Below are 27,407 nucleotides of genomic sequence, written 5' to 3'. Positions count from 1 at the left end.
GGGGCTTTTTCTTTCGCTTTTTACGCTCCTTCTCTTTCTCCCTATAACTTTCTCTCTCTTCATCTTTTTTTTTAGTTGGTTTGTGTTTATTGCCTTATGTAGGCTTTGTTTTGGTGTGTTATCCCTGTAAACTTTTTTTTTGGTTAACAATAATAACTTTGAATTGCAAAAAAAAAAATTACATATAATATTAGAGGTTTGGATGATGAAAAAATTTGAGTTTGATTTGAAAAAAAACAACCTTGAATATTATAGAGAACTTCATCTAAGCATTCCATGTCATTCTTTTAATTTTTTTAAAGAAAATAACGATCAACATAGATATAAATACATATAAGATGTTTTGGATAAGTGCATATTATAGTATAATTCTAAAAACAATAAAGTATAATTATAAACAAATAACTTAAATTATTATTATATGTAAATTGAATGTAAATTTTTATACTATAGTAAATGATGTGACTGACACTCATGTCTTTCTTTATTCTTTACGTCCTGTATCTATTAAATTATTACCTTCTATTCTTTTCAAATATCATTTGGGTACTCTTCATGTTAAAACTGTGTTAGCTATTGTTAGTCATACCAATTATTGAGATACCATTTAATAATAGACTTAGCTATAATATTCAATTGAAGATTAAAAAATATAAAATTTATATATTGAAGTAACAAACTTAGAAGTTAGAGTATAATGACAAATACTTTCTCCGTTCTTTTTCTACTGCAACCATGGGTTTGGACATGTTTTTAGATGAAAAAATGGGTAGTTTAGCATGGAGATACTGCTTTAATTAACTAGAGGAGGAGATAAATAAATTCTTAATAAAGTAAACATAATATTATGAGGTAATTTGAATGATTAGTGATGATTTCATTAACATAAAGTAAAAGCAATATTGTCAACTGGAGTTGCTTTTTTTACCAAAAGTGGAGTGGTCCCAATAGATGAAATTACCCAAAGTGGTAATTGTTGCAAAAGAAAAAGAATGGAGGAAGTATGTAAATACAATGGTGTTGAAAATTCTCATTTTCATAGCAACACAAAATCAACCATGTTAACAAAAGATTTATAAAAAATAAAATAAAGGCAATCTGTGCAACGCACGGATTCAAAACTAGTTTATATATAACGGTAAACAGTTATGTAGTTTCAGAATATCATTTTAATAATTTTGATGTGGAGACAATAGGAAATAATTAATAGTTTAAGGCTTGAAGTTGGACCTAAACATAAGTCAAGGACCACAACTTCGAAATTTGAAGTTCATTAATCAACATATTTTCTTGTTTTTTTGGTACTTGCAGTCTTTATCATTTTAGCATATTTTTACCTGTTTTTTTCAATGCAGAGAATAATAACGAAGATGTGACCTAATAAGGAGGTCACACTAAGATATTCTTACGGATAATAAGAGCAAAATGAGAGGAAAAGGGGGGAGGGGAACAGTAGAGCATATAAAGAGTAGAGTACTTTGGATGTCTCGCGACTGGTAGGCGTTTGTCGTGTACTCCTAACCAAATATAATTAACCTACTTTCATGCACACTAAGTAAGTATAATGGAAGTAGGGATCGTATCCACAGGGAGCAAAGGAACTTGATCGGAAATTAGCGAATTAAGAACCCTAGTATGTGCTAAGGCCAACGTAACCGAATAGGGGGAGTTTGGAACAATGTAAGTGATCTAAACTACTCACAATACTAAAACACGAAGAGATTACAATATAAAAAGGCCTTGGACTCGGTTAGCATCCACCCTAACCTACTTTGTGATCACGAAACCTTAACCCTCAACCTTTCCTATGGTCACCTATCGAGAAGTCGATACTTCTATCCTCCTAGATCGTGGTCTAACACACGATCTGCGTGGTTTGAACCGCTCTTACTATGAATTAACGCAAATGAATCGCACTTAAGTTCAAACCAAAGTAGCATTAAAAACGAGGAACACAATAGGATCACTAATGTTATTAAAGCAACAACATTCAAGTAATAAGCTATGCTTCTCTAAGTGCACAAGATTAAGTTCAGCATTTAATCAAACACCTAGTATGCTACATGGAGCTAGGAACACAACAATCCGATTATGCACCTAAAACTAGCATTAGATGATTCACACAACAATACTAGTAACGTTCCTAGCAAAGATTATGTAAATATCATGAAAATACATACAAGAAGCATCACAATGACCATAAGCAAATAGAGAGTAAGAAGTTCTCACAAGTAGATTAGAGCTTCAATAACCAAATCCAAGATGGAAGTTTAAGCTAGCAAAGCCATGAAATTCATTACAAATCTAATAAGGAAAAGTAGAGAAAACCTATGGAACTCTCTTTCTCTCTCAACCTTTCTTTTTTAGTTAAAGCTAAACTAAAGCTAACTTAACCTCCTTTCCCTCCAAGGGAGGAAAAGAAAATAAAAAGTGCAGCGGCAGGGGTCGCGACTCGCGACAATAGGACGGTCGCGACTCGCGACACTGATCGCGGGTCGCGACGAGCCGTCTGCCCCAAATCTCTCCAAAACACCAAAAAAATAAAAGGAGAGAAGAAATAACTTGGCTTTTGAAGAAGCCATGAAGCTGTAGAACTGAAGTTTGATCAATCCTCGGGCGACGAATAACAATGAAGCTCGAACCACGGACCTCGAAACTCGAATCGGGCAAAGCTCGGAAAACTCGGAAGATGCATCATAAAGGACTACGACAAGGACTCCGGGATACAAAAAGTGATCGGAGGGCTAAGATCGGCCCTCGAGTGTGCCATCATGTAAACTACTCCTAAACTCCTCAAATCACAACATCCTCGGCAACACTCCTAACGTCAAATCTCTCCTAAATCCCGACACTAAGCTTGTACCGACACCAAAAAGCCTCGAAATCCGCCTAAGATTGGCGGATAACTTGGACACATCAAATTCCCCCACGCTTAAACCTTACTCGACCTTGAGTAAAATAAAAAGAGAACTCGAACACCCAAGCCCCAAAATACGCCATACTCGCCAACCTCCGGATTTGCTCTCCACAAGACACAAAAGCCAAACGACAAAATCTACCCCAAAAGAATCATCCTATACAAATGACCCTCGAATCCCAAAAGGTATCGGGACACGATCATCAACAATGACCTCCTACTCCAACCAACCCAAAATGCAAGGAAACTAAGGCACGAGGGTGAGTGATTCCCCCACGCTTAGCTTCTACTCCACCAAAACATACCATAAGCAACAAAAGAAAAACAAGCCAAAAAGAGATGTCTACCCGCCTCAAAGGACACAAAACAAGAACCTAAGCTAACCCGAAAACACGACTCCAATGCCGCCACCTTATGACGCCGCCACCGACAAATGAGAATCAAAGCAAGTTTTCTTTTCTCTTCTTTTTTTTTCTCTCATTTTGCCTAGGAGCCCTTTCGGGTTTTCATCCTAGCTTCTCATTTTCATTTTTTTTTTCATCTCTCTTCTTCTTTTGGCTCACAAAACTCACCCGCTCAACTAGCTCTTTTTTGCATAGGCCGCCCTTTCGGGTTTTCGACCTATCCGAGCCCCCAATTTTGCCCGAGTCGCCCGCCCTTGCGGGTTTTCAACTCAGCGGGATTCTTCTTTTTTCTTTTTGTCACTTTTTTTTTCAAATTTACATCAATTTACCACAATATAAACAAAACAAACCAAAATAGAACAAACTAAAATATCACCACATTTAATCAATCTCTCCCCCACGCTAATTATGCACATTGTCCCCAATGTGGAAAGGACAAAAACAAATAAGAGGGAAAGGGAAAGGGAAAGGGAAAGGAAAAGCTCTAAGATCCCGAGGGGCCCCCGCGCTCAAACCTGCGGGCTGCCCTACGGGCCTCTCTCTCCTGGCGGCGTAGAATGCGCGCGCCTCAATCTCGGATGTGGGATCGGAGTACCAGGAGTCCTGGTTCTCCGGTCCCTGAGGTGGATAACGGGACACAAAGAAGTTGTTCATGGCCGAAACCATGGAACCAACTGAATAAATCTGGTCCTCCATCCCGTACATCCTATCCTGCATCTCCCCCAAATCGCCCCTAACACTGGATAGTTGCTCAGTTACCTGAGCCTGAAATTGGGCGTGAGGGAGGTAACCTTGTTCCTGCTGATACTGCTGGTGGTACTGCTGAAACTGTTGGTATTGGAATTGCTGTGGCTGTGGCTGAGGCTGTGGCCGTGGCTGTGGCTCCCTCTGACCTAACTCCTCCGCCACCACGGTGGCATACTTCTCATCAGGGTAAAGGAAGAGCTCCTCATGGGTAGTCTGATCCGTAATGGCCACCCGCGCTGCGGTAAAGTCATTAACCTAACATTCCTTGCCCAAAGAGCCACACGTATCTCGTCTCATTGCCTATGGTTGTGAAGTTAAGCATGGTAATACTCCTCAATGCAATGGTATCATAACAGTTGGAATCACGAGAAAGCCGACCACTAGCAGTCCCTAAGGGGGTCAATATGGGCTCGCCCTTCCTATCCACAGGCACCTGGACACCTAAGTGGGATGCTAAAAGGGTGATCATACCCCCATACTCAACTTCCCAGATGTCTTCCCCACTGCCGACTGGGCTAAGCACTTGTCTACCCAAATTTTGACCCAATCTGGACACCCCTCCCCTTGTGGTGTCATAGCCCAAAGACATTTCAAATCAAATTCCAGTAAATTGGTGGGCTCACCTGCACAAAAGACCGTCATGGACAAAAGACGGTGCACATATCGTAAGGCGGGGTGGGGAATGGCGCTGCTCTTACAGTGGCTATGCCACGTGCCACCACCAGTGATTTTATACCAAAAGACAGCAGGGTTATAGTTCTCCGTCTCCGAAAAGTCATCCTCAGCCAAAAAATCCCAATCAAAAGCACTTTCTATCTGAGCAAATGTCATCTTATATGGGTGATCATTAAGAGAAAAAGTAATATATGCAGATTCATCTTCAGTTTCGGGATGTTTTTGCAGGGTTGAAAGAAACTCCAGGGTATACCTTTCATAAGTGCGGGCTCTCTTCCATAGAAAGTCTTTGAGGCCAACTTTGTTAAGAAGAAATTCAACTGAGCTAGCTAACCCCAATTTTTCTAGGGTAGGATAGTCCGCGAACTTAGTTTCTTGTATTGTCCTCCCCGGTCTATCAAGGCGGTCCCAACGTCTCTTAGCATGGTCACTAAGCTTCTTAAGGCCACGGGAGTTAATGTGGGGGACGGATTCGGTTCGGCTTCTTTTGCTCATGGTTCTTTCAACTTAGGAGAACTATCAACAGTAGGGGTTGAACACAAGAATACCAACAATGACACTCTTACACTCCAAACACCCTCCACACAACAAAATACCAACCACCAATTCCCAAATGAGTTCAACAATCACACCAACAACACCAAACAACTCAACAATTTCAATCAATCACTACAAACAATGACTTAATCAAACTACAACTCTACAATTAAGCAAGAATGAGATATTTCAAGCAAAATCAAAGAGTGGTAGAAAAGAGAATGTTATACCAAAATGTAGGTCAAGTAGTGTTGTGTAGGATGATTAGAACTTGTGAAAAGCTTCCTTAAGCATGTAGAATGATCCTCCAAGCTTCAATTTGGATGGTGGTGCTCAAAATCAAAAACCCCCAAATTCTAGGGTTTGGTAGAAGGTGTGAATTTTCAGAAATTTTGGAGTGATTATGATGTGAAGGAGAGTAGAAAGTGTAGAGTTTGTGTTGAGAGAGAAAGAGGAGAAGAGATTGGAGGTGAAGATTGGAGTGTGGGAGATGAAAAGAGGAGTTTGAGTGAGTTTTGAGAGTGAGAGAGTGTTAGAGGAAGGAGGGGGCTCGAATGAATGGGGTTAAGGGAGAAAAAGAGGGTTTAAGTGAGCTGCTAGTAAAAAAAACAGACTTCTGTCGCGAGTCGCGAGTCGCGACCTGGGGTCATCGCGAGTCGCGATCACTGTCGCGAGTCGCGATCACTGTCGCGAGTCGCGACCTGCACAGCCTCGACCTGCGATGTGCATTGCGGCTCGCGAGGGTCTTCTGTTTTTTCTTTTTTCTCTTTTCCTTCTTTGATTTTCTTCCTAACTAAAGAACGTCCCTCATTTTTTTCTGTGCTCCCTCTTCACTCTTGTCCACCTATGACTCTCATTACTCTTTCATGCTCTTTTTTTTTTTCACACATCAATAACCAATTCACGCATCCACATTTCACGCACAACTTCACAAGCTACGAGCTTTTCTTCTATTTCCTGCAAAACGAAAAACCAAAAGCATAATATCTTCCAAAAACCAAAAGAAACTAATTTTTTTACATTATATACAACAAGCTCGTTTATTTACCGTCGTCGACACGACTTACAACCATATGGCCTAACCATAGTCCGGGTCACCGAGAGGAACATCGAAAGCCGTGTCACCTTCCAGTAGAGCTTGAGCACAAAGCATACTGGGCCGTCAAAAACTTTAACATGGCCCTGGATGAAGCTGGATTGCACCGGAAGTTACAATTGCAAGAGTTGGAGGAGATAAGGAACGAGGCCTATGAAAACGCGGCAATTTATAAAGCAAAGACTAAGGCATGGCATGATAAGCTAATTATAAGAAAAGAGTTCAAGGTGGGCCAAAAGGTCCTCTTGTTTCAGTCCCGCCTACGTCTTTTTCCAGGGAAATTGCGTTCTAGGTGGATCGGGCCATTCATTGTCGTGAAAGTGTTTCCACATGGAGCTGTGGAAATCCAAAGTGAAGCCACCTCAAAAATTTTGAAGGTAAATGGGCAGCGGCTTAAGCCATACTTTGAAGGATTCACCGTTTTCTCCAAGATCGATTTGATTTCTCGATTAGATACCTCCGCTTGGCCGTTTGTTTGTGGATGGTAGGCCGTTGAGGTCTTGTGAGTCACATGATATTTATTTAGTAGTGCACCAATGGTTCGATTGCAAAAATGGGTTCCCTTGTCACTAATCAATGCCCTTGGAATTCCAAATCTGCAAAATATGTTAGATTTCACAAAATCTGCAACCACTTTAGCATCGTCAGTACGAGTGGCCTTAGCCTCCACCCATTTTGATACATAATCCACTGCTAAAAGAATGTACATGAAACCAAAAGAGGTCGGGAAAGGTCCCATAAAGTCAATGCCCCACACATCAAAGATTTCACAGTATAAAACCGCACTTTGAGGCATTTCATTTCTTTGGGATATATTCCCGACCCTTTGACAATTATCACAAGATTTGCAGAAATGAAATGCATCCCTATGAAGACTCGGCCAATAAAAACCACATTCCAATACCTTTCGTGCTGTCCTTTTTGCTCCAAAATGACCCCCACATGCATGGAATGACAAAAGGTAAGGATAGAAGCTACCTCTTCATCAGGAATACATCTCCTTACTATTTGATCTGCACAGTGCTTCCAGAGATAAGGCCCATCCCATACATAGTGCTTGGCATCGCTCTTGAGCTTATCTTTCTGTGCCTTGGAAAAATGAGGAGGAAAACAGTTAGAAACAAGAAAATTGACAATATCGGCATACCATGGGTGTAAGCATCCTAGGACCATCAATTGCTCGTCTGGAAACTCTTCCCGAATAGGCTCTTGCCATGGCTTCTCCAAACTTGGTTCTAGATCATAAGAGGATACCAATCGACTCAAATGGTCTGCAACCAAGTTCTCAGTTCCTTTCTTGTCTCGAACTTCCAAATCAAACTCGCTCAATAAGAGAATCCACCGAATTAGCCTAGGTTTGGCTTCTTTCTTGCCATTAAATGACGGAGAGCTGCATGGTCAGTGAAAACAATTACTTTCGTCCCAGCAAATAGGATCGGAATTTTTCCAGTGAAAACACCACACTAACAACTCCTTCTCAGTCGTGGAGTAATTACGCTGTGCCTCATTTAGTGTCATAGAAGCATAATAATGGCATGTGGCACCCTTCCAACTCTTTGTCCTAGCACTACCTACGGCATAGTCGCTTGCATCACACATAATCTCAAATGGAAGGGACCAATCTGGAGGTTGAATGATAGGAGCCGAAACTAGCCTCCCTTCAAATTCTCGAATGCCTTTTACATGCTTCATCCATCACAAACTCTACATCTTTTTGTAACAACCTGCAAAGAGGAGATGAAATCTTCAGAAATCTTTTATAAACCTGCGGTAAAAACCTGCATGACCAAGAAAAGAACGGATTTCTCGCACATTAGTAGGGTAAGGTAAGGACTGAATAGTATCAATTTTTGCCTTATCAACTTCTATACCCTTCACAGAGACACACATGACCTAACACAATTCCCTGCTCAACCATGAAATGACACTTTTCAGAATTAAGCACAAGGTTAGTTTCAATACATCGTTTCAAAACCATAGTCAAGTGCTCCAAGCAATTTTCAAAGGAGTTTCCATGCACGGTAAAATCATCCATGAAAACTTCGACAAATCGCTCCATATATTCTGAAAAGATACTTACCATACACCTCTGAAAAGTCGCAGGGGCATTGCATAGTCCAAAAGACATCCTCCGGTAAGCAAACGTGCCAAAAGGACACGTGAAGGTTGTTTTCTCCTGATCCTCCGGCGCTATGGCCACCTGAAAATATCCAGAATATCCATCTAGGAAGCAATAATAAGCATGACCAGCTAATCTCTCAAGCATCTGGTCAATAAAAGGCAATGGAAAATGATCCTTCCTAGTTACCGCGTTTAAGCCTACGGTAATCAATGCAGACTCGCCACCCATTTTGGACACGGGTGGGAACTAAGACACCATCTTTGTTCTCTACAACTGTGACTCCAGACTTCTTTGGAACAACTTGGGTCGGACTAACCCATTTGCTATCGGAAATTGGAAAAATCATACCAGATTGGAGAAGTTTCAGAATCTCGGCTTTTACCACCTCCATCATAGGTGGGTTAAGCCGCCTTTGAGGCTGTCGCACGGGCTTTGCATCATCCTCCAACAAAATCCGGTGCATGCAAGTGGTTGGGCTTATTCCCTTGATATCTGCTATAGTCCACCCGATCGCCTCCTTATGCTCTTTTAGCACCTCGATGAGTTTTCTTTCCTGTTCCTGGGAGAGCTTGCTTGATATAATCACCGGAGTGTATCTCCATCTCCAAGGAATGCATACTTCAAATGCTCAGGCAATGATTTCAGCTCAACTACGGGTGCCTGCAAAATAGATGGTAAAAGCTTCCCCGGAGGGATAGTCAAAGGCAAAGGACCCACAAAGGAAGGAACGAGTGGAAAAGTCACATGTTCCTCCAAAGCCTGGACTGTTTCCTGCAAGTTAGCACTTAAAACATACTCAACATCATTTCCTTCCAAGCTATGTTCAAGAGCTACCTGCAAAGAATCTTCTCCACCTATATCGAAAACATCCTGCGAATATGAATCAATGACATCTATGGAGTAACAAGAGTGGTCATCTCTCGGGAATTTCATGGAATCGTAGATGTTAAACTCTACAAGGCTTCCATCAAATTCCATCGTAAGACATCCACTATGCACATCAATTTTTGTTCTAGCAGTTTTTAGAAATGGCCTTCCTAACAAAATAGAGTAGCGTGCTTGTCATGCTCCATATCTAAAACATAAAAGTCAGCAGGAAAGATTAACTTATCGACCTTAACCAACACGTCTTCTACTATCCCTTTCGGGTAAGCATTAGAGCGGTCAGCTAACTGAATCACAACACCAGTTTCATGTAGGGTGCCTAGTTTTAAAGACTCATACAAAGAATATGGAATAACATTAATCGAAGCCCCTAAATCTAGCATAGCCCTAGGAAATGTGGTGTTCCCAATCACGCAAGGGATAGCGAACATGCCCGGATCACTGCACTTCGGAGGAAGTGCCTTTTGGAACATGGCAGAGACATGCTCGCTAACCTTTACCTTTTGGGCTCCCCTTAACCTTTGTTTCCTTTTTTTGTACACATTTCCTTAAGAAATTTAGCATACCTAGGAATTTGCTTTAAAGCATCCAAAAGGGGAATATTTACCTCACACTTACGGAAAGTCTCTAAATATCACGATCACATTCTTTTTTCCGAGTATCTCGCAGTGCTTCTGGAAAAGGAGGAGTTGGCTCATAAAGTGGTGGAGGTGGTGATTGCTTGGACTTCTCATGAGATGTGGAAGGCTCAGGCTCCGGCTCTGGTTCAGGCTCCGGCTCATAAACAACAATCTCCTCCTCGACCTCTTTATCTCTTCCTTTTATCTCTTTTCCGCTCCTCAAAGTGATTGCACTTGCATTCTGTTTCGGATTAAGCTCCGTTTGAGACGGTAGCTTTCCCGAATCTCGCGCCTCTAATCGGCTCACTGCTCCAGATACCTGACTCATTTGTTGCTCCAGATTCTTGATGCTCGATCGGGTCTCCTCCTGAAATTGAACCATATTTCCCTGCATGTTAGTCACATTTTTAGTTAAAGCATTAATCATATCTTCAGTTGACATGCTGTACTCGGTCCCTGTACTTGGCCTTGTGGCCTAAAATGTGGAGCTCCTTGCTCCTGGTGTCTCGGGTAAGGAGGTGGAGGACGGTTATACTGGTGCGGTCCCTGCTGGTTTCCCGAAACATTACCATATCTCAAATTGGGGTGATCCCGCCACCAGGATTATATGTATTGGAATACGGGTCATACCGCTTCTGAAAACCTTGGCCCTGAAATCCGGCCGCCTTTACCTCTTCACTCGCTTCCTCCTGCAAATGAGGACAAAAATCTGTGGAATGATTTGAAGAGCAAATGCCACAAGCTTTCACATGTTGAGTATTCTTGTCTTTTGTCATGAATTCCCGAACCATAGATGTCAATGCTTGCACTTGATCCTCTAACTTAGAAGTTCCAGGACTTTCGGTAGCCACACGACGAGCTCCTGATCTTCTAGTGAATTGTCTCGAGCCCTCAGCTAGCTCGTTTATCAAATCTTTAGCAGCTTGTGCAGTTTTATTCACAATTGAACCTCCACTTGCTGCATTCACCATTCGTGCATCTTCACCACTTAATCCATTATAGAAGTAAGCACTAAGTCTTCATCTGCATAGCCATGATAAGGACAACTAGCACATAACTTCCTGAATCTAGCCCAGTACTCATAAAAGGTTTCATCACTCTTTTGCTCGATGTTGCTTATCTCCTTTTTCAACACCGAAGACATTGAAGTCGGAAAATATTGCTCGAGAAAAGCCTTTTTCAAATCAGCCCACGTAGAAATGCTACCCGGTGGAAGGTATATACCAATCATTTGCCGCACCTTTTAATGAGAATGGAAATGCCTTGAGTTTCACCTTTCTTCCGACACGCCACTTGGTTTCATGCTGCTACACACCACATGGAACTCCGAAAGATGCTTATTCGGATCCTCACCATTTAGCCCATAGAATGTCGGAAGCAAATGTATTAATCCTGATTTCAGCTCAAAATTTTCCCCTTCATCTTCTTGTGGGAATGTAATGCATAAAGGCTGCTGATCAAGGTTAGGAGCTGTGAGCTCCTTCAATGTGCGTGGCTCGACTCTCGGAGGCATCTCTTCTTCTATTTCGATAGCAAAAGGAAGCTCCTTAAAGTTTTCACGCCGTTCTCTTCTCAACCTGAAAAGAGTTAATTCCAAATCTCGATCGTACTGCAAAGGATGTTGGTTAGTAGCACGAGTATTAACCATAAACTACAAAGCAATACAACCTAAGGAATAAAAATTCACTAATTACAAACAAGTAATGCGTTGCTCCCCGGCAACGGCGCCAAAATTTGGTAGGCGTTTGTCGTGTACTCCTAACCAAATATAATTAACCTACTTTCATGCACACTAAGTAAGTATAATGGAAGCAGGGATCGTATCCACAGGGAGCAAAGAACTTGATTGGAAATTAGCAATAAGAACCCTAGTATGTCTAAGGCCAAAGAACCGAATAGGGGGTTTGGAACAATGTAAGTGATCTAAACTACTCACAATACTAAAACACGAAGAGATTACAATATAAAAAGGCCTTGGACTCGGTTAGCATCCACCCTAACCTACTTTGTGATCACGAAACCTTAACCCTCAACCTTTCCTATGGTCACCTATTGAGAAGTCGATACTTCTATCCTCCTAGATCGTGGTCTAACACACGATCTGCGTGGTTTGAACCGCTCTTACTATGAATTAACTCAAATGAATCGCACTTAAGTTCAAACCAAAGTAGCATTAAAAAGAGGAACACAATAGGATCACTAATGTTATTAAAGCAACAACATTCAAGTAATAAGCTATGCTTCTCTAAGTGCACAAGATTAATGTTCAGCATTTAATCAAACACCTAGTATGCTACATGGAGCTAGGAACACAACAATCCGATTATGCACCTAAAACTAGCATTAGATGATTCACACAACATACTAGTAACGTTCCTAGCAAGATTATGCAAATATCATGGAAAATACATACAAGAAGCATCACAATGACCATAAGAAGATAGAGAGTAAGAAGTTCTCACAAGTAGATTAGAGCTTCAATAACCAAATCCAAGATGGAGTTTAAGCTAGCAAACCATGAAATTCATTACAAATCTAATAAGGAAGAGTAGAAGAAAATATGGAACTCTCTTCTCTCTCTACCTTTTTTTAGTAAAGCTAAACTAAAAGCTACTTAACCTCCTTTCCCTCCAAGGGAGGAAAAGAAAATAAAAAGTGCAGCGGCAGGGGTCGCGACTCGCGACAAGCTCGCGACTCGCGACAAAGGAGGTCGCGACTCGCGACACTGATCGCGGGTCGCGACGAGCCGTCTGCCCCAAATCTCTCTAAAACACCAAAAAAATAAAAGGAGAGAAAAATAACTTGGCTTTTGAGGAAGCCATGAAGCTGTAGAACTGAAGTGTGATCAATCCTCGGGCGACGAATAACAATGAAGTCGAACCACGGACTCGAAACTCGGACGGCAAAGCTCGGAAAACTCGGAAGATGCATCATAAAGGACTACGAGCAAGGACTCCGGGATACAAAATGTGATCGGAGGGCTAAGATCGGCCCTCGAGTGTGCCACCATGTAAACTACTTCCTAAACTCCTCAAATCACAACATCCTCCGGCAACACCTCCTAACATCAAATCTCTCCTAAATCCCGACACTAAGCTCGTACCGACACCAAAAATGCCTCGAAATCCGCCTAAGATTGGCGGATAAGTTGGACACATCAGCGACCCATAGTGATATAGTATTCCTGCTTAATTTGCTTTCCCTAAAGTAACAACAGAAATGTAGTATACGGAAACAAGCAGCCTCTTTACCTGCATCACAAATAAAAAAGTCAATATTCCAAGGAAGCTTTTAGATATCAGAAACCGTATCAATATTAGAAAGATTGTCTAATTATCAGAAAATAGTAGAAAGATTGCCTAATTGTAAGAAAAATAGTAGAAAGATCATCTCCTTCAAGGATGATGTTGTCGATTATTAAGAAAAAAGTTGGCTTGATACTCTCTTTGAGACCCCAGGTCTCAAGCGGGAAAGATAGAACAAGAAGAATAATTAGACTCCTACAAGAATGACATCACCTTTATGATTTTGGATAACAAAATTCAAAGCCCCACTTATTTTGGTGTTTACAATCATTGTAGTGTATTCTCAAAATGGTCTAAACCGTGGGATCATAAAAGAGTCTATCTAGTCCTTTTGGGGGCAAGAATTAGGCTGAACATTCTTAGAGGGATGACATGCTAAAGTCATCACCTAATCAAAGATAACTTAAAGCTCACTAACTGGTAGTTATGAAAGTCAAGATCAAATCCTTAGGGAGGTAGCTATACTATTATATTTAAACTTTAATATTAAACTAACAAATTTAGATAAAGAGAGATGGTTTATTAAACTATTTGCGAATAATCAAATATCGGAAAGACTAAGGATACATTTCTCTAATTAGGGCACATGTAATTTCTCTCAAACATTACCTACCTCAAACCTCACGAAGTCGCTCTCACATCTTCATGAATAGCTAAGCCTACTATTGAGAGCATATACAAAATCCTATTCATATTATAATAATAACCAGAAAAATTCGTCCAAACTTGCAGATGAATATAAATATTTCATTGACTAGAATTAAACTAACTCAACACTAAATAATCATTCAATCAACAAATGTTTCACCAAGTACCCACTAAGTTTTACGAAAAGCACTGGGTGCCCTCCCAGTTTAAAAAATGAGCAAGGTGCTCCATATATTTTGAAAAATATATGACATGACCCTACCATCAAGCTTTCCTATAACTACATAATTTTAAAAAAAGACAATTGATATAAACCTAGTTAACCTAATTAACCCCTAATTAATGCTAATTAAATCGTAATTAAATCTTGTTAAACCCTAATTAATCCTAGTTAATTAAATACCCACCCCACCCTATTAAGGCGCTTGTTGGCTTATGTTTTGACAGAAAAAGTCGTTTTAAAGGTTAAAAGTTTCGTTTAATATTACCTCGAAACATAAGCCAAAAGAATTGCCAAATGGCTTCTTGAAATTCGTGCCCCTTAAGGACACTTGGTGGTATTCATTTTTCCAAAAAATTAAATTTGAAGGTCAAAAGTGTTGTTTAAGACTGCCTAAAAAGTCAAGCCTAAAAAGTAATGTATTGGTACTCGTTTTGAATGGTTTCTTGAAATCCGTGCTATAAAGGACAACCGGTGGCCTTTGTTTTTCCAAATAATGTCGTTTTGAAGGTCAAAATTGCATGTTTATGATCATCTCAAATCACGTACCTCAAATTGATGTGCTGGTACTCATTTCGATCGGCTACTCGAAATTCATGCGCCCTTAAGGTTACTTGATGCCGTCTATAAGCGTGTTTTTATTCGCCTACGAAATATGAACGTGTATTTGACTAACTCACTGTAAAGGTTTTATTGAAAATGTTTTGAAATAGAAATAAGTCACCAATAAGTCTTTAAAGGAAGACAGATAAACCTAATTGGATATTGAAAAATCGTAGGGACAAATTAGGGATTTATCCAATGTAGATTTCCCTATCATAACTCCATTAATGGTCACTGAACCATATATTCAGTTAGGGGGTGAGGGCACGAACACCATAAGGAACCACATTCGCCCATTGATGGCCTCTACTTAATATCGATTCATGTCAAATTTTAAGCAAAATAATAACCAGAGAATATTGTCAAGCACCTTATAAATATTAGCCTAAGTTGGTTTATTAAACACATCAAAAAGACTATTTTTTAATGACACATTATTAAGAAATCAAAATTATAGGGTCCCCAATAGGTTGTTTAAATTATCTGATTAATATTGGAATAATTCCTTAGGCCTTAATTGACAATAATTTCATGCGGGTGATGAAAACATGAGAAGGACAATCATGAAAACATATAAGAAATAATGAAAAAATAGTAGAATTTTTTTATTAAAGATCAACATCTCGAAAGAAATCATTAGTAACTTCAATATAAAAATAAGAAGCACCGTCAGGAATATACTAACCTTCGGGAGAAGCAATCGTGAAGCCTTTTAACGAAAACTTGTGAGGATCGATCTAACTATGTGTTTATGTGTTTGTGTATATGTGTTTATGTGTTTGTGAATATGAAAATATGAGAGTATGGGAGTTCTGAGAGTTCGCAAGTATTCGAGTATATCGGGCGTATAATATTTTTTGATTCGAAAAACTAGTGATTTATTTATTTATAACAAAATTTTTTAAAAAAAAAGAGCGAACTACGCATCGCACACATAGTGCGCTGGGCGCAAAGCCACATGTCAGGTGCAGATTGGTGCGCCTGACGTGTTTCAGCCACTGCGCCAAGCGCCACCTACATCAGACACGCTTACAACCGTTTTCTCCTACGCGTTTTTATACGATTTTGTTTTATCCTTTAAATCTAGAATCAACTTTTACGAGAAATATTTATGAATATCTTTGAAAAAATTTATTTATTTATGATAATATTTATTATAATAGTAAATAAGAACAATTAATTATCATGAATAATTACTTGGGAACTTTCTAAGGATTGTGATTAATATATTTTATGGGCTCAAAATACAATTAATTATCAAGAATAATTAATTGGGCTTTAAAATAGGACTTTGGATCATTATTGCAATAAATAAACTTTACACTTTAAGACAATTGTGGGCCTGGCTATTCGGATTGCTCTCCCCTTGGGTAGAACAAATTAAGACCACAATATGTTTCATCATTGGATCTTTAAATGGGGAGACATGATTATATGTCTACAAAAGCCCCCACTTTGACCGAGGTTCAGGAAACCGAAATTCAATGTATACGGTGTCGGGAAGGAGAACAATTATTAATGCTCTACAGTTTAGGACTGATGATCTATATATCGCCGGTATGTCGGTTTCTGCAAAATAAAGTTATTATATAGAACAATAAATAAAAGTAATCTGATTACCTGCAAAAGAAGATGTTAGCAAGTAGGTGCAAATAAATCAAATAGTGCACATTATGATGCAAATATACAAACTTAAACTCTCTAGGAATGCATGAGACACTAAGCAAGGATCAGGGTGATGCAAAGCTGAGGAAGATGGAACGTATAATAGTCTATATTTTAAGCATGTTTTAAATAAAGTGATTATGGTTATTACTTTAACTAAGTTTTAATAAAAATATAAGAAAAGGATTATTACTGGAGAATTATTATTTTTAATCTTTGTGGGTTTATAGAAATAAATAATTTAAGTGAAAGAAAATGAAAAAAAAAAACCCTCTTGCGTGGCATATGTGGGAAATGCCACAACCTTGCTTTGTTGTCAAACTCTCATTTTCCTTCAACAACATAAATGGAACCCATACACCAAAATCTCTTCTTTCCTCTCACCTCTGTTCTGTCTGTTGATTTCAAGCAACATGCAGTCATATTTCAGTCTTTGTTCCTTCATAAAAGTTGTAGATATTGTCGCGTTATTGAATTTAGACTCAAAAATCATCCAATTCGGAGTTCGGAGCTATGAGTTATAGCCTTTGCAAGTTTGGTGTTGCTGCTGAACTTCTTGATGCGTTGCTGCTACTGTATGTTCGTTCTTGTTGTAGTGTTGTTCCGTGTGTGTGATTGATGTGTGGTTGTTATTGGTGCTTGCAACCATCATTGTCTTCATTTCTTTTGTGGAGGTATAACTTAATCTATCTTCCTCCTCTTCTTTAATTCTAAGATTCGAATCCTGGATGTAAAAATGAATATTAACTTGATGTAAATGAAATTTATTTTCTGATTTCACAAATAAATTCAGTTCTCAAGCTTTTTATTATTAGCAAAATTATCTATGGCAAGAGTTTATTAAAATTATAGATTGAATCCTCACTCTCTACCTAATGGATTGAAGGTTATAATATGTATTGATTTTCTTTAGAGTTAGTTTACAAAAGCTGATTTTTAATAAACTATTTTATTCTTATTATTCTCTATGAATCGGTCTTGAGGTTAATTAGAGTTAAAATGTAAGATTGATGATGTGAGTTAAATTAGTAATATGGTTTGCATATAAAGGGTTTGTGGGTAATTCATGAAGAGTTAAGAAGTTGTGAGAAAGTTAATTTCTTTATCTAAGTTGCAGTGAGGATGTTAATTGTTTTTATTGTTGTAAGGTGAATTTCGGAGAATGCTTTGGAGAAGTATATGATTCAAGCTAAGATAGAGGTCAATGTTATGATTCTTGGAGGTTGCATATAATTGTCTTTGGTTTATCTTGAAGTGAATATCATATCGAGGTAACCTTTATGTTCAGCAAAATGAATTTACATGCCCATGTTATATTGTGTTTTCAATATCATATATCGTTTATATGTCATGGCCATGGTCATAGTTGCATCTTTATGTGTGGATTTGTGGAATATGACTTTGTTATGTTATTGGTATTGTTCGGAAATAATTGTGTTTCTCAGATATGATTTGATTATGATAATGAGGAAATGATTTCTAAATTATATTAGCTAGATTAGCATATAAACTAAGATGAATAGTTGACAAGGTACAGGTGGAGGGAAATGATTCATATATGAGTTATGAGTTAAGACCAGGTAAGGTCGAATATTGTGTTATGTTATATTATGTTAAGTTTCTGCCTGTACTTGCCACCGATTTCTGTAATGTGATCAAGCTATGTTAGCGATACATTTAAATAATGATTTATTTTCTAAATAATTACCAAGTTAGTTTCTGATATGAAAAACGGTTACAAACCAAAAACCGTTTTGACGGGCTGAAGTAGAGTTACTGAGCTTTCCGCTCATTTTAGTTTTCTTTTGTTTTGTATTTCTCTTCTGTAATTGCAAGTTCGTGTGTGGGAAGCTCGGAATGGATCAAAAAGGAAGAGTTTGGTTATGAAATTATATTATATTTGTTATTCAGAGGTTGTATTTAGGAGTATATATCCTTATGTGAGAATAAAATATTATATTGTTTTGGGAATCGAGTAAGGTATTATGTAATCTGTTATTTGGTTTTGAAGATGATTGTTGTGGGCCCTGACCCACATGCCCAGGATCATTTTATGGTTATGTTTCCGTAGCGAGTAAATATAATTCGAGCGTTGATTGTAATTAGTGAATCTTAAGTGTGTTTAGCTAGCAGCTCGGAAGGGCAGGCTGTTACAGAATGTCATGCAAGGTCGGGGTTATGCAAGGCTAGGAAAGATGAATTGTAATGCAAAGTCAGGGTTATGCAAGATGAGGAGGTTTGGATAGGTAGAGTGATATAATCATTGGAAATAGAAAGATTGATTTTCGAAAAATATTTTGGAAATTAATCGGGGTCCGTAAGTGAGATCCGTTAATTACAACTTTTCAAGAGTTTGATTTGGAGGAACCATCACATATATACCCACTTTGGGTAAGTTTGTCTTGGAATAGGCGTTTTGAGCCTATATTGGAATGTAATTGATATGTATTTAGCATTCAGAGCTCTTCACTAGGGATTCTTCTTTAGGCAGTTAATATATGCAAAGTTAGATATTGCCAGAGAGCATGGAATTATCGAAAAGTCCTTCAGGGAAAAGAAGATTTGAATTGAAAAAAAAAGTTTAAATTTGTTACTCATATATATAGGTGGGAAAAGGCTTTGACTTGGCTAGGTTCAGACTCGAGTCTATGGCGGGATCTAGAAAGGGTATGCTTCTGAATGCTAGAAAGTCAAATCGTTCATATTGATTAATTTTATTTTATTGAAGCGGTCGGACCTCGAGATGAGGATTCTTATGTATCCTTGCGGAGTCAGATCTTTTGTAGTTCTGGATCTGATGAAACTTCCTTTTTCTTGTCCACTAACTTTTGTCTAGACTGCCCTTTCGGATTTTTAACCTAGCGGGCTTGGCATGCCTTGGATAAGGAGTTAGGATGATGAAAGGTTAAAATGTTTGAGGTTGGAGGTTTTAATAAAGGTTTAAATGGTTGGGCAAAGGTAAGGATTATGGATTTGGATTATATGGTTAAGGTTTTGGTTGAGCAAAGAGATTTGTAATGAGGGGTAGAACTTGTGTGCATGCCCCCTAGCTTGGCTTTTTTTTTCTTTTTGTCCGATGCGTTTTCTTTTCCTTTTTTTTTCACTTCGAATTTATTTCACTTTTATTTTTCCTGGCATTTATTCTTTTTTGTATGTACTGAGACTTGCACATAAGTTTATGTGGTTTAGTGTATTGGAAGGTTTGAAGGATATTTGTGGATCTTTGATTTGAAAGGATATTTGGCTAATGATCATGCATTTATGTTGGAGAATTTAATGAGAATTAAGAGACATGAAAAAACTGATGTCGTGGCTGTGGAAGCCTAAGTTCTTTGTGATAAAAATGGGTGGTGCTAAAGATATTGATTTTAAAATATCTGTCATTCAATATAATTCTCTAGAGTAAGCGTTATAGCCTGTTTTTAATACTCAGTGGCTTGATCGAACCAAGCCTCTGTGATAGAGTTGAAAAATGTAACATAAGCCCCTTACCACTTTTGGACAACCCTCTGAACAACTAAGAGATCCCTTCGAGGAACACGAAGACTAGTCAAAGTAATGAGACTTCCATATTGGAAGGCATGAACATATTTACTAGTTATATCATCCGTAATCGCCTGCATCTTGAGGCGTTTTTCGAACCAATCATAGACTTTATTGAGATAGGTAAACCTTGCGGGACTTAACCCAACACCTTACCACACAAGCCGACGACAACCATGCACCACCTATATCCGCGTTCTCGAAGGCACCCCTCTCTTTCAAGAGGATTCACATCATGATAAATGAATCTAATATTAATTATAGAACTCGAGATAATATGAAATTAAAGAATCCTTTCAGTTGTCTACTAGAAAAAAAAAGAGATTTAAGCTTTAAGAAAAGAATAAGAACCGCTTACTTATGTATATATAAGATAAATAGAAGTATTAATAAAACTCATATATGCGAAAAATCTCAAATATCCTCGATCAAGAGACATATAATTATCACTTCTAGGCAAACCTCACGGCTGTATCTGCACCATTACTGGAAGCACCACTTTCCTTACGACTTGCATGTGTTAAGCACGGATTCTGGCAATGCAATATAGTTGGACTCTCATGTCGATGCGAATGGAATGAATCATCCTTTCCACAACACCAGAATATCGAACCACGAATTGAGAAAGTGATCAAAGTCCATTCTTTAACAACAATGAGTCTTTGACCATGGAACCCATGAAGCCTCCTTAAACTGAACACATGGAATATAACGTGAGAAGACCCAAGTTCTGGTTGGGTGATTGAAGATGGACGTGACAAGGCCCAAGTTCTGATTGGGTTTTCAAACATGGTTGTAAAGGAAGCCCGAGTTCTGTTTGGGTTCTATTTATTTTCGTTGTTTTATAATCAAGCATAAAATACAGCCTAGTGATTACTTGTAATACTTAGGCAAGTAGGCGTGTGATTAGAGGATATATGGTGTGAAATGCTGCTGTTTAAAGCATGCTTAGTGTGATGATGTAAGCCTTGTAACAACTCATTTAATGGAGCTTATCAAGAGGCTTGAATCAAGGAGTTTTGTAACTCCTCCTTGCTGCTCCTCTTTGGACGATTTTGTAGTGTTTCCTTGTGTTATTTTGTTGTTCCATTCCTCTATAAAAGTCTCAAATGATAAGTGAAAGTCAGATTTGAAGTTGAATGAAAAAAGTGTTTCTTTGTGAATCTTTCTTTGAGTGTGTCTTAAAAATCCTATTACAGCTTGAGTTTGTCTTGGTTGTTTAGGATTGATAGACTAAACTTAGTGTGTCTTGTTTAGTTGTATCAAGATCCTATAGTTCTTTGAGTGTGTCTTGAGAACTATAGTTAAATTTTTAGTTTTCTCTATCCATTCTCATTCAGCAAAAGGAGCAAACATGTTAAAACTAATTCAACCTAAGTTAAGTGAGAAAATGAGGGTTGCATTTGGATCAAAAAGCCATGAGAGAAAGGCATATTTGGCAGAACGTGGGTCTCCAAAACTCGATGTTGTAGGTTCAAATTCTACAGAGCTTGATACCATTCTTGTTAGGACAAATTGAATTATCGAATTAGACTGAAATGAAGAACATTATTAGAACTTTCTCTTTTAGTTAAATTACTACCATTCCTGATAGTTCTTTACTGAAACTTTCAATCCTATTTACACTTTCATTAAAAAATGTAACTCAAAATGGAAATGTCACTACTATTTAGGATGGAACTTCCAAGTCTGCTACTGGTATTAAGATTGATGATGTTTCTACTTTACATTTGAAAAAAAGGGGTGAACTTTATTGTGTTAGGGAACGGTAAATCTGTGTTATTTGCTTCCTTTCCTTGTATTGATTATGTTACTAATTCTGACGATGAGCCAATTCATGATTTTTCTATTCTAGTTGTCGCCCCGGCCTCCTATATCCCAGTCTGATGGATTGATGACTGCTTCTGTGATTGGAGATGGAGCTGGGTTTGATATGCCCCCTGTATTAGTTCTATTGAGGTTGATCCTGTTCCTCTCCAAGTCAGGTTACTTGAGGAACTTATATCTAAGAACCAATTCTTCCCTTTGTTTGCTGAGGATAATGTTGGTGCTAATGAGCTAATTCTAGTTAAATCTGATGCGGAATTTGATAATTGTCTGCTTGATGGTGCTCAGGATGTTCTTCAAGTTTGTGTTGCAATCCCGGCTTCTTCATTTCAATCTCTCTCTTCTGGGAGCTCATTCGTTAGGAAGATTGAAGCAATGAGGGTTGAGATAGAGGATCAGATGACTCTCCCCTCTCACTCTAGCTCAGTAAAGAGGAGGAAGAGTAGCTCTGGAGATGAGGTATATTCACCTGCGTTGAATAAAAATAGGAATTAAAGCTAAGTGATTTCCATAACTACCTGTGATTTAAATGTCAATGGCTTTTTGGAATGTTCGAGGTAGCCCAATAAAAAAACCTTTTTGTAGAAATCAAAAGATATAGTTCCACAAATCACATTGATATTATGATGATTTGTGAAATAATATCTTCTAATATTACTTCATCTTCTTGTGTGAGAAGGTGTGTTTTTTCCTTTATTGACTGTTTGCCAATGTTGGGTAGATAAGGTGGTGTATAGGTGATTTGGAGAGCAAGCTCTTTTAATCCTTTTTGCTTGAATGAAATATGAAGAAGTGCCGTGTAATATAAAATTGCTCTCCTTAGACTACTCTTACATTAATATATTTCTTTATGCACCTGCTAATATGGATGATAAAGAAGTTTTTTGGGTTGAATTATAAATTTATGTTGCAAGTTTATCTTCTCCATATATTTTAATTGGTGATTTTAATGAAATTAGTTATATTTCGGACAAACATGGAGGTGTTCTTGCCTCTTCTTCTCGATTTCAAAGAATGCTTGACATAAAAAATTCCTGTAACTGTGCCGAACTCGCATTTACTAGTAGTAGATTTACATGGAGAAAAAATGAAGTGTGGATGATAATATTTTAGAAAGACTTGATAAATGTTTAGTTAGCTTAGAGTGGTTGCATTACTTCCCAAGTGCTAAATTGAATCATTATATTTTCACTACCTCAGATCATTGTATTGAGGCTTTATCTTATTTAACTTCTCAAATACAAAAAGCTCATCCTTTCAAGTTTGAAAAAATGTGGTGTCTTGGAAAGATTTTTGATGTTATTGTTAAAAAGACATGGTGTTCTAGATTTGAAGGTTCATTTATGTATAGACTTGTTCAAAAGTGCAATTTTTTTTTGAAAGGACAAAAGTGCACAATTTTGAAACACAAATCAAGGGAGTGGAGTAAAGCTAGAATTGGGAATCAATTCGCCAGCTATCTAAGGTGGATGAGAAACTTGTTGGTATTTCGAAACAATTAATTGTTGATCCAGATAATGTAAATTTGCCAAATCTCTAGGAAATAATTTCTTTAATTACCGTAACTTATTTCAATTTCAGGAAAATTCTTGGTTCCAAAGAGCCAAAACTGTTAATATTGCGAAAGGGATTCAAATTCAAAATATTTTCATGCTTGTGCAACTATTAAAAAGAATTGTATCAGTATTTCCTCTTTCATTACCAAAGATTATATAATTTTATCAAATCCAATATAAATTTCGTCTAGTATTTCTGATGACTTTAAAGATTGTTTTGTTAGTAACCCTGGTTGTCGGTTCAATTTTCATAATGATTTTGATTTTATCTCAAAAATTGTATCTTCTGAAGGTAATTTCTTCCTCGCCAAACTATTTCGCCAATTGATATTAAAGAGGCGTTGTTATGATCTAGCCTCTGGCAAGTCTCATGGGACGGACGACTATCCCCCTTTATTTTTTCAAAAATATTGGACCCTTGTGGGTAATTAAGTTGTTAAAGCGGTTCAAGATTTCTTTCATTCAAGGTGTATTCTCCTCCGAGATTAATCATATGTTTACTACGCTTACTACAAAGATTGATAAACCCTCTGCAATAAATCATTTCAGGCCAAATTAGTTTGTGCTATACTATATATAAGATAATTGCTAAAGTTTTAGCTAACCGGCTGAAGTAGTGCTAGGTAAGATTATTCATCCATTTCAGGGTGCTTTGTGCCGGATCGATTAATTCAGGATAACATTCTTTTAGCTCATGGAGTCTTTCACTCTTTTAAGAATAAATCTGGGAGAGAAGGATGGTTTGTTATTATGCTTGATATGAAAAATGCGTATGATCGATTAGAACGAAATTTTGTTTGTATCATGTTATAGAAGTTAGGGTTTGATAGAAAATGGATTTATTCAGTGGAAAAAATTAGATAAGGAGACCCGTTATCTCCTTATTTATTCATTTTATGTGTTGAACTTCTGGCAAGTTAAATTCAAGTCCATCCTATTGGTGGAGAGAAATTACTGCGGGGTCAAGATTGGCCGCTCTGGTGTTAAGATTTCATTCTTGACGTTTGCAGATAACACCATATTATTTTCTAAAGATTCTAATCAAAGTTCTATGTATGGTTAGTTAGTTAACTTTCATAAGTCTTCATTTCAGTGCATGAAAAATGTGATGCCAGAGGATATTACTGTTTTTCAGTCCATTCTTCAGAAAAATAGTTCGATTGTGTTAGCGAGTTATTTGAGTTTTCCTATCATCGATTTTCGTGTCTCCAAACATACTTTTCAAAAAGTTATTCAATCGTCTCAATCCTAGTTGGCTAAGGGGAAGGCTGATTTTCAAATGCAAAGTTTTCTTTTACCAGCTTGAATTCATGGCAAGTTAGACAAAAAATATATAAAAATAGTGAGTCTTGAGTAGCAAATCTTATATGGTGGGATTGCATTTGTGTTCCGAAGAAGTTTGGGGGTCTTAGTTTGTAACACCCCGTATTTTATACCCGTTTGTATTAATTTATTTGCTGAAAATAATTTCAGATTTCTTTTATAAAAAAAATATTTTTTTTACTAACTTTGACTTTACCTTTGAAGTGGTTAAAAAAAAAAACTGATTCCTAGATTTCCTAGGTTAAAACCTAGCTAACCTTATTATAAAGATAGAGTAGGAAAAGAAATCTAAACAATAAGGGTTAAAGGTTTTACGGGAGTATTTCCCAGCAAAACCAACAAAAACTTCTTACTAAGCACTATTCATCATCTTCTCCAAAAAAAAACTTCTTTCCATTTTTTTTTTATTCAATACCCTAAATTCATGAATTTTGTTCAACTTTCTTCACGATTCAACCTTCCTTCATCTACCTTTTACAATACTTAGATATTGTGAGTATTTCAAAGAGGTAAAATTTGGGTTTTATCTCGGACGTTTTTGGGACGAACTTTGGATCGAAAGGGCGTTTTTCGGGTCTTTCTTGTGTGAGTTTTGTCTTCCATATTCAAGTAAGTTCTAACTTTTAGTTTCAATTTCGAATTTCAGTTTTGGTTAAGTTTCAATGTTTGGATATGTTAAATTAGGGTTCTTGGGTAAATTAAATTGGGGCAAATCTCTGTTTTATCATGTTTATAAAATTGGTTCATGTTCGATATATATAATTTGAAGTAGTTAACATCTGTAAATTTGGTTTTGGTGTTGACCGATTAGTAGTGGTTAGTAGTGGTATTTGTATTTATTTCGTTAGGATTGAATAAGTAGATATATATAGGCTGGCAATGATTACTCTGTATTGCTACTTCATACGCGTCTCTTGTTCTCCAATATGATGGATTGGTAATTAACCTTATACTCTAACGCCATAAAACTTAGAATACTAGTTAAAAATTTATAATGGGACTTGTTTGTAATTAGTTCATAAAATATTAGGCAGAGACTAATATTCAGAGGGCTTTAGATAATCCTAATGGTCAATGTGTCAGTAAGCTATCAAGTGTAGCTAAGTGTTTGATATTTTGTTGTATAATGCTGCTTAATACACTATGATAAGTACTCTGTAACTTTTATTTGTTTATAATGATCAACCCTTTAGTCATAATATTTCAGTGCTTAGGTTTGGTAAGTTCCTATAAGATGTAGTGCTCATAGCCTCATGCAACAAGATTTTGAACCTGGAATGTATAGAGTTGAGTCTATTCTAGGTATACCACAAGTAACTTATACTACATATATTATTATATTGTAGATTGCGGGTTCGTAGAGGAACCTTTTTGACTTGAGATTGAGGTACATTGACTGTGTTTGCTACTAAGGTAAGATTTCTTACTGTACTGTACAGATGAGTTCAGAAATTATTTTACATTTCTTGAAAATTTATTTTAACAATGAGATTGTTTCATGACGTTTATACGTTAGATTTAAATGGTTCTGATATTATATTGAAAGAGTTTATGAGATTATTCATGAGATTTATATTAAAAGGAGGAAGTTCCTCAATGTTACCAAGTTGAGATTTTGAAAGGAGGAAGTTCCTCACCCTTACGAGGGTTTATAGAGTTTTATTGTGGGGTTGCCGGTAAGCGGTATTCTCCGAGTTTGGAAGTATGTTGAGTTAACAGTGTCTCAACAATATATTTTAGTAGTTGGTATATGTTATCAATACTCTTGCCATTTTGTCCTCTTCTTGTACGTTATCAAGTTAGGAGTATGCATACTAGGGACTTTGGTGTTTATTTTGTCTAGTGAGCCTAGCTAGATCATTAGATTTTTATTACTTCCTACTCACAGATTAGAAAGGTTATATTTGAAAGTTTTACAAATAGTTCAGAAAGAAAGAAAGATTGATTTGAGGTTTTAGAAAGTTAATATATTATATATATAATCTGTACACTTTTAAAGAATTTGTAAGATATTCCTATATATCTTACCTGCACATTGAATGTTTTGTTTTATTACAGTATCAAATCTTGCTCAGCCTTTGGCTGATATTACAATGTTTAATGTGCAGGGACTTGAAGATAGTTAGCTCCAGTTGGGTTAAAGAGTGCGTTGGATCCCTTTTGTTTTAATAGGACTTTTAAAAAGACTTCCGCTGTTATTTATTTATAAAATTTATGTTCTGGTCTGTAATAATTAATTTAGATCCTTTTTAGTTTTCTGTAATAATTAGTTAAAACTTATTGTTTAATGTTTTAATTAGAACCATTAGCCTTGCGGTTATTATTATTAATTATCGCGGCGTAGCACCTTTGCATTTCCGAGTTTATTTATATTAAGTTATTTTTAGAAGTATTGGAAATTCAGGGTTGTTACAGTCTGAAATACATCTTCACTCAGAGAGAGTTGAACATGAGGCAGATGAGATGGTTAGAGCTGATCAAGGATTATGATATGGAGATTCAATACCATGAGGGTAAGGCTAAAGTTGTGGCAGATGCACTTAGTAGGAAATCTTCTCACTGTTTGCAGACCATGCATTCGAGAAATCGTCTTCGAGAGGAGTTTCAGAATCTAGATGTGGAGGTAGTGCAATTGGGAGCTCAACTTAACTCTCTTATGATTCAATCCACTTTGTATGATGAGATCAAGAAAGCTCAAGTACATGATCAATTTT

General features: G+C 37.3%; 2 protein-coding genes and 1 long non-coding RNA gene across 3 annotated transcripts; 2 read left to right on the top strand and 1 right to left on the bottom strand.

Moving 5' to 3' along the window:
* The first annotated feature begins 6,456 nt into the window (after nt 1–6,456).
* Nucleotides 6,457–6,864, top strand: LOC104886366 (uncharacterized). The gene has a single exon (XM_010670824.2). It carries the CDS (start codon nt 6,457–6,459, stop codon nt 6,862–6,864), a length of 408 nt encoding a protein of 135 aa, XP_010669126.2.
* Nucleotides 6,865–6,945: 81 nt separating this feature from the next.
* On the bottom strand, nt 6,946–8,961 carry LOC130591109 (uncharacterized). Its single transcript, XM_057394026.1, has 6 exons — nt 8,685–8,961; nt 8,457–8,599; nt 8,155–8,248; nt 7,845–8,052; nt 7,355–7,766; nt 6,946–6,972 (listed from the first exon to the last, which is right to left on the bottom strand). The coding sequence occupies exons 1-6, from the start codon at nt 8,959–8,961 to the stop codon at nt 6,946–6,948; spliced, it is 1,161 nt and encodes a 386-aa protein (XP_057250009.1).
* Nucleotides 8,962–16,710: 7,749 nt separating this feature from the next.
* LOC125496927 (uncharacterized) lies at nt 16,711–26,928 on the top strand. Its single transcript, XR_007273356.2, has 5 exons — nt 16,711–17,118; nt 17,593–17,715; nt 21,843–22,273; nt 26,040–26,106; nt 26,802–26,928. It is a non-coding gene; the product is annotated as an uncharacterized LOC125496927 (long non-coding RNA).
* Nucleotides 26,929–27,407: the final 479 nt, after the last annotated feature.

Source organism: Beta vulgaris, chromosome 4 (assembly GCF_026745355.1).
Source record: "Beta vulgaris subsp. vulgaris cultivar EL10 chromosome 4, EL10.2, whole genome shotgun sequence".
Taxonomy (NCBI): Eukaryota; Viridiplantae; Streptophyta; class Magnoliopsida; order Caryophyllales; family Amaranthaceae; genus Beta; species Beta vulgaris.
The sequence above is the reverse complement of the archived record's forward strand: the minus strand, read 5'-3'. Positions and strand labels throughout refer to the sequence as shown.